Below are 12,080 nucleotides of genomic sequence, written 5' to 3' on the forward strand. Positions count from 1 at the left end.
ACACTGTTGACAAATAAATGGACAGACATGCACCATACCCACTTCATAACACAACACATTAATCCACAAATAAAGACTAAGACAAGAAACGCTACTTATTTACACTATTTACCTTGGAGAGACTGCAGAGTCTTTATGAATTCAAAAACTTGCTAAAAATGTGAATAACATCTTCATACAAAGTTAGAGGATGAAAGACTAAAACAAACATGACTTCTGTTAGGATATCATTTCAAACACTTACAAATATTTCCTTCACTGAGGCTGGAGTTTCCAAGAGAAGACAAAACGCATATGACAAGTTATGCAAGTGTTTCCTTACTGTTAACGTGACACCAGGTGCCATTAATCAGCACAAATCAATATGACCATAATAGTCTGTAAACAAGGAAGGGTTTGTCAAATCCAAAAAGTTAAAATATCTGGCTACTAATATAAAGATCAGGACTTAGACACAGATTTGCTCTTATCTATGTGGTTCTAGGACTTGTATTAGACAATTATGGTTTATTTAGGACGCTATCTTATAGAAGGAGAAAATGCATATGATCATGGGGCATTTGTAACATTGACCTAGATTAAAAGATCACCATTTTATACTCAGCACTGCAAAGTCCTGAAAGGAAAAAAGTGTTAAAAAGTACTACATGCTCCAAATTGTGAATGTTGCTTTGGGAACACTCAAAGCACCTTTAGCGCAGGATGTTCCTCAGTGGGGTTGGCTGAAAAGGGCTCACTGCTTCACCAGTAATAAAATTATAATAGAATTGGGGCTTATTTCATGGGTTGCTCCTGTTGAGATGGGCAGAAGCACATTTCTGTTGCCCACTGGTGTGAGGTATGTATGGGCATTCAGCACTTTGCTTTTGGAATTTAATGTACTCACCCTGCACCTGCCTACATCATATATCATTTGAAAGCTTATTTTATGTACATTTAGGTGAGTTCTGACATGGCACTGTCCAGTGATGCCGTAAGCCTGTAGGCAAGGTGAAACAATGGTACCCAAACTAAGAATTTTTTGCAGTTTTAGAAACATTGCAAACATGACTGTACCTACAGTTTTTATTGTTTAAGTTAATTTCAACACCTTAATGTAGTGTTTATTGGTCAAAGTTATAAAACAACCATATACTAAAAGTTTTTTTTGTTTTTGTTTTTTTAAAATCTTTCATGGGTTGTTTTTTCCCCAGAAATTATGAAGCTGTTTAGCATGTGGCAAAAATGGAAATATCAACATTTCAGTATACTAACATGAAATGTTTAACAAGTCGGAATATGCAAAGTGAAAAAGTACCTCACAAGTTTTAGTTATAATAGTGTTCAATTGAAATTTGCTTACCAGATCAGTCTCTCACTGAAGGTTTGTACCAGTAATAGTAGATTGGATGTGCACAGTTTGTACTGTATAGTGATGAGAATGTACATAAATTCCTAAGGTAGAGTTTCTCCAGGTGTAAGCGTTTGTACAATGTAGCATCTAGTCTGCTTAGAAAAAGGTTTTAATTTGTAATTGCCTATAAATGCAGTACGAGTCTTTGAAATATTCTATAAATTGGCTTTTTAATTCAGTGACACGTGCACAGGTCAGTATTGTGTTAGAAATGACAATACACAGCTTCACATTATGAATATGCAAAAGCCATGAGAGGAAAAAAAAAGTGTCCTAACAAGAAGTAGTGAAGACAAAGTCCACAAACAAGTTCTTGCCTCTGAAATGAAGCGGAATGAAGAGCATGTTACAGCTCTTACCAACCAAAGTCATCAACAACAGGACAAACACATGACCCTGAATCACAGCCAGAGGTCCTGTAGGTATGGTCCTGCTGAGCACTATGTACAGATGTACAAGAGTCTCTGCTGAAAATAGCAGATGTTGAAGAATAAATGGAGAGATTTGTGAGAGGTGGTCTTGATTCAGACGACATAGTTCTTCATCCCAGTCAAGAAATCTAGCATCAAAACATTTGCTGACATGGCCAAGACCATCAGATTTAAGTCTGGCAAGGAAGGGACAATCAGAGCAGCTATCAGTCCAGAAACTGTTTTCTGCAGAGCCCTATTCTTAGGGAGAGGCAGACATTATGTCTCAATGGTAACTGTTCTTAGCCACCCAATAGGATCTGTTCCTATGTCCCTTTTCCATGACGATGGAACAATGAGAAGACCAGAGAAAGGTGAATTAGGGTACCAGCTGGAAGCTCAAGCTAAAAGAATTCATGACCTAAGAGCATGCAACAAAGACATGACAGCATACATCTGAAATGCCAGGGCTATCACACAAATGATGGCTGGAGACAAATTCCACACATTTGATGAACCGGCTGCTGAATAGTCGAGACAGGTCCTAAAAAGATCTGACAAAGCTAATTCTGTAATCCAAGTGATTAACAGTAACTCAGTGAAAACCACTGAAAGACAGCGCTGAACAGGATCGAATGTTGGATGAAAAATACCAGACGATTAGTGCACGCACTGTGCATCCATGGGAAATGTTTCTAAACGTGACTGCCTGTTGAATGCCACTTATAAACACGTGGTTCAAAATGCACCTGAGTGTGGGAGCACACCCAGCACAAACATTCCATCTTGCCTGAGATTTTTCCAATGATGAAGGAACAAAGTCCATCACCAGCAGTGTTGAAGAAGCCCAAGACTTGGACAGTACTCAAGAGAAGGTGGACACAAGGATGCTTCTACATGCTCTATGTGCCAATATGACTTTTGGGTAATTTGGGAAACATCTACACAACAAAGAAAAACTCCAGTTGCCAGCCGACTTGGGATCACGGGGCAACAGGGCTGTTTCACTGCTGTATAGACTTCCAGGCTCGGGCTGGAGCCCAACTCTGGGACCCTCCCACCCAGCAGGGTCCCACAGCTCTAAAGTCTACACAGCAATGAAACAGACCTGCAGCCCAAGCCTGAGTCAGTTAGCATGGACCAGCAGTGGGTGTCTAGTTGCTGTGTAGACATACCCTAATAATTAGGTCACCTGACACAAATGTTTTAGTCCTTGCTGTTCACTACTTTCCAAAAATGGAACACAGAGATAACATGTGGATTGAAACAGGCACCATTATCAGCACAACTGACAAGCATTCCTTCAGATCTGTGCATGCAATTTGTGATGCATACGCTCCTGACTTCTGCAACATACTTCCTGCCGTACACACTAACAGGAGGTGACTATCATCGCTATTTGGTATGGAGGGAAAAATGTGTGTGTTAAAAGCTGTCAAAACAAGGTGAGTTTAGGGCTTCAGAGATCTTCCCAAACTGGGAGAGCACACCAGGAAAGCTGCAATTTCTGAAGTTGGTACCAATGCTGTATGATCAGCAAATGAAAAAAAAGTAGACCCACAAAGACCTGAATTGCTTGCCCCTTAATTTGGCCATCGGAGGACAAATCACTGGCCAAACTCCCACCAGGTGAGGACAGTTTTGAAGAGCATGTCAAAAAAGCATCTTAGCAGACATTCGGATGTCTTTGCACACAGGTAAACCAGATATTCTATCACCATGGACAGAAAAAGAACGTGGATGCTGAACTAATTTCTCTGTGCAAGAGCTCAATGAGATGTGAGCTTCTACAAGATCTTATCAGTGCCTGTACTTGCATGGGTTGCTGCATAATCAACTGTGTTTGTAGTCAAAACAGTCTTCTCTGCACAGAACTGGGTGCACGGCAAGGCAATGAAGATTGTGTCAGCCCACACACTTGACAGATCATAATGATGAACAAGAGGATAATGATAAGAAATGTTACCTGTGCTACTACATTTCAACAATAACCTGTACAAATGTATTAGATTTTATTTTACCCTTTAGATTGTTTTGAGGGTTTGAAGTCAAAGAAATCCAATTTTATGTCTTGAAATAGAGTAACTACATTAACAGAACCGATTGCAAATATTTTGAAGTGGTCATTTTAACATGATGGTGTAATTGTTTATCCCCGCTTCCGTGGCGATAGCACCTCTTAACAGCTACACATCATACTTCAGCTTAAAGAGGACATAGTAAGTTTTCAAATGATTTATGACATGAATATGTGGAGAGAGGGTACATTAAGTCAACCAAATTGGTGTCTGCTGCTCTCCTAATATGCCCACACAATGCTCCACTGAAGGGGACTTCAGATGTGGTTGCAATCATAGGACTACTGTAGATTGCCATTGGCGTGCCCCTATCTGCAAAGCTTCTGTACAATTAATAGGGTGGGGAAGGAACAGTAATTCTTTTATATTTTTGGCACATGCTTCTGTTTTCAGTGGGCTAAGGGGAATCTAAATGTTTTTATAAAAGTGTTTTGTGACAAGTGAATTAGAGGTAGTCATGTTTTGCCTCCAATTCAAGTTGGTGGTAGAAAAGAGATTCAATGTTCACACCCGAGGAGCTGGTAGAGAAAAAACCTGCTGCATTACAGATACTGGGAGTCATCTTCTTTTGCCCTTGCTCCTCAGAAAGGCATTAACGACAGACAGTTAAACTTCAAAGTTGCTGGTTTGTCTCAGAACTATGATTGACATTGTTTCTTTAAGTGGATTTTTTGGAATTACATTTTACCTATACATAATCCTATATTACCTTTGAAAAACGGTGGTAAAGTCTTTGTTGGGGAACAAGTGTGGAGCCAGTTATTTAGGGTAATTTAAGTTTACAATCAGACAGACCTGTTAGCAAATGCACTTTTTAGTGTCTGTATTTATCCACACCAATATGCTCTACCAGGTTAAAATATATTAAGGACTTTAAAATATTTTTTTTTGATCTAATGAACTATAAATTGAAATATTTAAAAGAGAAAAAGTGCCATTGAGTTACATTTCTTACACAGATGCATTCAGAAATTATGTTCTTGAGAGGCTTCTATTAAAATTAAATTGGAGTTACATATGCAGTCACATTTATACAGCATTAAAGATGTGCATGGAGCTTGGAAGGCAATACAATAACTGGACAAGTGAAAAGCAGCCTAACAACTTGATGGCATCTCTCTGCCTGTAGCACAGTAACTTTTTCAGAATCCATGCTATCAATTCCAAAGTTTCAGGGAATCCTGTAGGTATCAACAGGACTGATTTTGGTGATAGCTGGAAAACTCTGATTTACACTAAAACCAGGTGACTGGTCTCTGATATCACAATCCCACGAGGTGCTTCTGGATGCTGAGGAGAGGAATCAGGGGACTACAGAGTCCCTAGCCTAGGTGGGGTGGGGGATTGAGGCCCTTAGCATGAGGGGGAGAGAAGGGAATGGATTCAGAGCCCCAGCCTGAGGGGAGGAGGGCATGGGGGTGTGATTTCATCTGAGGGTAAGATTTCATCTGTAATCACTTTCCTATGATATTAGGCTTAAACGTATGTGTTTTGTTTTATTTTGCTTTGGTAATTTACTTTGTTCTGTCTGTTATTACTTGGAACCACTTAAATCCTACTTTTTTTATTTAACAAACTCACTTTTTACTTATTAACCCAGCATATGTATTAATATGGGTGGGGGGAAGAACAGCTCTATCAGTGTTATAGAGGGCGAACAAGTTATGAGTTTACCTTGTATAAGCTTTATTTGGGTTTTCTGGGAGCTGGGCATCTGAGTGCTGGAGACAGGAGCGCTTCTTAAGCTATTTTCAGTTAAGCCTGCGGCTTTTGGGGGGACATAGTTCAGACCCAGGTCTGTGTCTGGCTCGAACCAGGCAGGGCACTGAAGTCCCAAGCTGCCAGGGAAAGCAGGCTCAGAGGTAGCCTCAGCACATCAGTTGGCAGTTCCCAAGGGGTTTTCTGTGATCCAACCCATCACAGGGGGCTCAGAAGGTTAGTTAGTGGGATGGAAGGGTGGGACACAAGGTTAGAGGTAGAGCTGGTTGTAAGTTTGACAAATCAGCATTTTCCAACAGAAAAAATTCCCTCAATGTGGAGATGTTCCAGGGGAAGGTGTCTATTTTGACAAATTTTAGGACACCAAACTGGCTGGCCTGGCTTCCTGCCTGCCTGCTAGCAAGCCAACCTGGAGCCCCTGGTGTGTGCTGCAATGATCTCAGCCTATAGAAGCAACTAAATATGTTTTTTCCTAGTAGTAGTAGTAGTAGTAATAATAAATAGAAAAACAAGATCGAAGCTACAAGGAGAGCACAAACTAACTTAAGTAGAACACAATTTGACAACATATGTTGTTTGTGTGCAAACAGAACATACAAGATGCTGTATTTTGATGACGGGATTATGTTCTGTATTCTTTTCCATCACACACATGGAAAATTCTAATTGATAATTCTTCAAAATAAAAGACTTCCCTGAAAGAGGTGGTGAGTCCAGCAACTATAATCCCAAACATATATATTTTCTACAAAGAGTGAATGAGTTAGTGGGAGGATTTGGACTGTCCAGAGCAGATACCTCTATTTCAATAAGAGGCCCAGTTCTTGATAAAGGAGGCCCACCGTGGCAGGAAAAAAATAGATAACAAGCTCTTCAGCATCTACAAGGTAGGGCTGGGATAGTAGTAATGGCCCCTACAGCTATCTTAGGGGTAAGGATCAACAGCTCCCTCCCTAACCCAATGTCTAGCCAACAACTGGTGGAGGGGGCAGGAGGGATACCAGTGACTATTACTCCAGTCTTGAGTAACCCAGACAGGGAGGAACAGGAATCTCTGGGGTTTCCCTTTCACAGACACAGACAAGCCAAGAGAGGCTGCAAACAGCCCCTCAGATCTGCCTGTCTATGGAGTATGCCTGTCCCAGTCATTCAGGATGACGAGCAGGAAAGCAACCACCATTTTCACTGCCTAGCATTGAATATTCCCCGTTCCCTCCTTACTGCTACTGGCAGGATTGCCACTGGCCTCTCTGCCCCTTGCTGGGATGATCTTTTTGTCTTCTCCCAAGAGAAGAGGGCTGTATCTGGCTACCCTCTCTGTTCCCGAGTCTACCCCCCTTTATTGGCATGGAATTGTTTGTGTGACCATAGGGCGGATAGTGAAATCTTTTGAGCTTGTTCTGGGGAGGATCAAAAGGGCTTACCAGATGCAGCCTACCTTCTCCTTAGCAGATAAAGGACAATCCCCAACAGGGGACAGAGAGGCCAACTGCATTAAGAAGTGGGTGGGAAGAATAAAGCTCAGGAGCAAGGAAAGCAGCATCTGTTTTCCTGACTTCCTATGTGACAGTGGCTTTTTTGGGGAGAAACTGGCTCACCTACTAGGGAGGTGAAGAGGGCTAGGGACCTTTCTTCTGCCTTCTTGCCAATTTGTGGGGGCAGGAGGTGCTCCTTAACCCTTCACATTACTGCCGGTCCCTGACTCTCCTTCCTGGGCAGGGGAGGGCTCTAGTTCTAGTCTCCCTTACCTTGTAACTGATTAACTTCTCTTCAGCAGTGGGACTGTGTCCCACTGCTCCTGCCTTCTGGAGAGCACCCTCTCAGACATTGTAAGCAAGATGCAAGACTTATCCCTGGGGACAGGCATGGTGGTGGGGGTGGCCACTCAGAACAACTAAATCCCTTGCCCTTCCAAACCAATTTTTTGTTAATTGATCCATATTGGGTTAGAGCTGACCTGGTTTCACTTTTTTAAAATATAGTAAGGGTCAGGGACACAGCAACATATTAAAAAGGGATGTGAATGAAAAAAAGGTGGACAAAATGGTAAATGAGGTAGACTGTTCCAGGCACACAAGGTAGAAAGGAAGACAGATACAAAGGGGAGGCTTGTAGAATGAAGACAGCAGACGTAGGTAGGAAGGGAGTTTTGTACAGCCCTGACAGGAACCAGATGAAGACTGAATTTTCCATGGTAGGTTTGTGGATGGAACAGGTAACAGTCTAAGTGACAGGAAGGAAAGATTGTTTTAGCAATATTCTGGAGGAAGTCCATCAAAAAAAGATTTCCAAGTCTCTGGGGCCTTATAGTTCTCTTATTCTCTGCTATTAGCTAGCTTACTGCTATGTTCCCCTAAGTGGACAGAACAACCATGGCAATATTTTATTATTCCTTAACTCAACATGCCTACATATTACTAAACTTATATAGCTCCCATTGTATGCAACTGCTTTCACTTTGAGATACTCAGATTAGCCTATACTAGACTACTGTGACATCATTTTAATAAACTTGTGAAGACAGATATATTAGATTATAAAGTGTGCTTTGTGTTTTTCCTGTCTGGCTTCATTAATTCCCCTTTCTCAAGTAATAAGCTTTTGCAGTTGAGTTTTAACCTCCAGCAGACAGGGAGTTTAAAATGGAAACACTAGACCTTTTCTTGTAGATACAAGCAGTGCCACTATGATCAAAGCAGAACAGAAACTGGCAGCGTTACATCTTAACTTTTAGCACCTGGTTGGCCTTGCCAGGATTCGAACCTGGATCATCTGTATGGTTAGACAGAGGCTTCCATTGAGCACAAGACCAGCTTCGGTGCAAGTCCCTTCCTTACAACTGCTATCCTTAAAGCGAAATAGTTTTCAAGCAGTTTCTGTTCTCACATGCAGCAAAAAGGGGTTGGAATTGGAGTGTCATCAGGAAAGAATGACAACATGCAATACACAGAAGGGTAGACTAAGTGGAAATAACGAAATGCAGGGGATAAATTGGATCTCGTACCCTATCCTGTTTTATTACAATCACAATATGAATTAAGCACTTTACCTTGATATTTTTCTGGATTTGGCATGGCTTTTGACCTCTTTTTTGGCAAATTCACTCGAGGATCCCCAACAGTCAGGCCCAGTATTGTACCTGCCGCAATTTCTGATGGAGAGCTTATGCCTTTACAATACACAAATGCACATCACCGTGAAACAGACATTACCAACAGGAAAAAAACAAACAATGAACTGAAACAGTCTTCTCTGTATTCTTTACTTGATACATTTTTGCCTTGGGATTGGATACTTTTGCAAGCCTGAGAGGCAACATACAGTTTAATATATATTTTTGAAGAATCACTAATAGTTTAATAGACACCCAGTATTGTGGAGACATCAGTAGCAATGTTAGTTAAGGTTACATCAAGATTTGCACTTAGTGCAGAAATGAAGTAACTTTCACACTTTGACCGAATTTATTCTCCAATTTTGGCACAGTAACGCTAGAGGACAACTGAATTTTCCATGTGCTTTTTTAAAAATATACAAAATGTCAAATCAACTTTTTCCAGAGGAAATAAAAGGCATGAGACTTTTCTACAGCAGTTAGAAGCACTAGTTGTGCACCATGTCAGTTACTAAACTGTATCACAGTTTGAAGATTTCTGTTTCCTTCCTCAAATCCCCTACTACATACCTTGCAACAACTCGAAGATGGCTTCTTGACGTTGATGAAGAGAGACCTTCTCAGAATTCTTGCAGTTTTCTACCCACCAGTTGTTAAGTTCTGTTTCTGCATCTGCCATCTCCTGGAAAACAATTATTTCTTGTGAGGGAGGCTAAGTGGCCCCTGAAGGGTTTTGTAGATCCAAATGTCGACTTAATTTTCTATAGTGTTTGTATGCATATGTACATCAGATAATTGTCACAGCATGCTTTTCCTCCTCTTCAAATTTTGAATAGAAACTCCATTTTTACTGACATCTAAACTGGAAACTGGAGTTTAATTCCTATAATACTGCATTTTCCAGTCTTCCTTCAGCAAAAAAAACAGCCAGTTTAATTCTTTGACCCAAAACTGATAAATCAGTAACAGTCTACAGTGTTTCTCAAACCTTTTTAGGTTGGTGACCCCTTATTCATGTCAGAGATTTGTGACCCCCTCCCCCCATATGTTTATTATAAAAAAAAAAAGTATGTTAAAAATAAGAGGAAAGACAGTAAGCCTGTTTGTGCGTTTCAAGAAACTACTTGACCTTAAAGGGTAAGGGTGTGCACGAAAACAGATTTTTTGCTTTAGACTGTAACAAAAAAATTTCAATGGCTTGCAACCCCTTTGATTGCCTTTCATGACATCCTCTAGGGGTGGTAACCTGCTGGTTGAGAAACACTAGTCTACAGTACGATAGAGTGAACCTCGAATCTGCCTGGCCATCTTATGAATGTTGTAATACATGACTATTCTGAAAACCTGAGTGCTTGCTCCACAGCAATGCAGTTTTGTTGGCTTTATTTTTTTACTCTTGATTTCTTCAGATACCTGAATGGAAAGTATGCTTTAGTCAAATAAATACAAGTTATTGGGCTCAATACAGGGGTAGTAACTGGATGAAATGTAATAACCTGTGATAGAAAGGAGGAGGTCAGACTAGATAATAATGGTCCCTTCTGGTCTTAAAAAGTCTAAGTATGAATTACTGGTATTACTATTCTAGTGGCATAGCTTGTGCAAGCAAGACATGTAAATTGCTGATTTCCTTACAGTTTGGATAGAAGCAGTTTTCAGTGCTTCTGTAAGGACACTGTGCGAGAGTGGGCCAATCAACCGATATCGAAGAATCTCCATGGTCAAATCACTGAAAAAGATAAAAATACAAGTGTGAAACTTTAAGTGTTCATTCATGCAGTTTGTATGAATAGCACATCAGTCAACAGGATTTTAAATCAGAGATTCTAGCTAATTTCAAGTTCTAAGGTTAAAAATTTCTGGTACTACGAATGTACCTGATCACAACGCCAGTAGTCTGTGATGTCCAGCAGTATGACTGAAGTGGAACTCTGGTTCCATCACCAATGATTTTTTTCACTGGCACAGCTTTTTCTCCTTCATTGTCTTCCCTCTTCCTTTTCTTGCCAACAATCATAGCTACATCTGTTTGTTTTTCTTCTTGAAGCAATGTGACAATTGGTTCAGGGGAACAGGTTTCTACAGGCTCTGAACACTGAAAGACTGTTTTTAGCTCAGTCAGTATGTCCTAAGGAAAAAATAATAATATTGAGTTTGCATTAGCAAAATTAGCAATTTATTTGTAAGATACAAATCTAAGATACAGTTTTAGAATTATGTTGTGCTGCTTTTCCTTTCTGTAAGGGTTATATTCACCTCACTGCCATTTTACATGTCCAAATCCCAGAATCAAGCCCCACTGTAATTCATAAAGCCCCTGCTCAGCTGCCCTTGAACCCTGTAGGCACTCAAACTCACTTGGCGCTGCCTACATTTTTGCAGTGAAAGTTCCCTGGGTACCTATATTTCTGCCTCCGAGCACATGCACTGCATGGCCACACCAGGTGTCCAGATACCTAAGCCTCAGAGCAATGCACAAACTGAGAGAAGACAGGTGTTCTTCCACCTAAACTTGCCTGCGAGGCCTGATCTGGAAGCATGTTCAGACCTCAACTACTGGATCAGGCTGATGTAGAGAAGCATACATAAAACGCTGGGTTGGGGGCAAGAAAGACGACAACCTCCATCATAATGTCTAGCCCAGTGGTTAGGGTACTGATGTGCGAGACCCCTGGTTCAAGTCTCCTCTCCTCCAGCGGGGGAAAAAAGGATCTGAACTGGGATTGGGCACCATTAAGGTAAGCGCTTTAGCCACTGGGCTGTGTGACAGTCTGAAGTGGGACTCCCTGTCTCTCTTGTTAAAGCTGTTCCAGTCTGGATAAATAAATGAATCAATCACTCTCCCTCCACCGCCCCCCCCAGTAAGCATGAGAACAACTCTATAGTCTGGTGGCTAGAACACTCTTTTGAGAGGTGAAAGATCCAGGATCCAGTCCCTCTGCTCCAATGACTTTTTGGACAAAGAATGTGTGCTAATTACAGAATTTTAAGTTATGTAGTTAAATGCCAGACCACAAAAATATATAATAAAGATGTTCCTAGGTCAGCTTGTTACGGGTGGAGTGGGGAAAAACAGTCATCACTACTTCAAGCATACAATTAACCATTGCATTAGGAGACGCTGCAACAAGCCAGAAGGAATAGAGAAAATTCTAGTAAGAATTTATTTTTGTGCAAGATCAGCAACATTTATAATTCGTAATAGGGTAGTAATTATAGGGTTTTCAGGACCCAAGTCAATTGCTTAATTGATATTTAAAGTCAATCTAATTAAAGTTGTTTTTAAGCCTCACTGCCACTTAAAAACAAACACAAACAAAACAACAACTGTTTGTTTTATGGCTTTTGTTCAACAGCAAACACAT

The 12,080-nt window shown here is 40.7% G+C and overlaps 1 protein-coding gene across 2 annotated transcripts in view; it reads right to left on the reverse strand.

The window, feature by feature from the left end:
- POP1 (POP1 homolog, ribonuclease P/MRP subunit) overlaps nucleotides 1-12,080 on the reverse strand; it is a 38,135-nt gene that overhangs the window by 14,089 nt on the left and 11,966 nt on the right. Inside the window, exons 8-11 of one of the 2 annotated variants that reach the window (XM_045006304.1) lie at nucleotides 10,593-10,843; nucleotides 10,351-10,444; nucleotides 9,286-9,394; nucleotides 8,650-8,769 (exon numbers count right to left, since the gene is read on the reverse strand). In XM_045006304.1, the coding sequence (XP_044862239.1) occupies nucleotides 8,650-8,769; nucleotides 9,286-9,394; nucleotides 10,351-10,444; nucleotides 10,593-10,843 (574 nt within the window). Of the gene's footprint in view, nucleotides 1-8,649; nucleotides 8,770-9,285; nucleotides 9,398-10,350; nucleotides 10,445-10,592; nucleotides 10,844-12,080 lie in introns of both variants that reach the window. The other variant, XM_045006303.1, reaches the window with a different exon arrangement.

This window comes from Mauremys mutica, chromosome 2 (assembly GCF_020497125.1).
Source record: "Mauremys mutica isolate MM-2020 ecotype Southern chromosome 2, ASM2049712v1, whole genome shotgun sequence".
In the NCBI taxonomy this organism is placed as follows: domain Eukaryota; kingdom Metazoa; phylum Chordata; order Testudines; family Geoemydidae; genus Mauremys; species Mauremys mutica.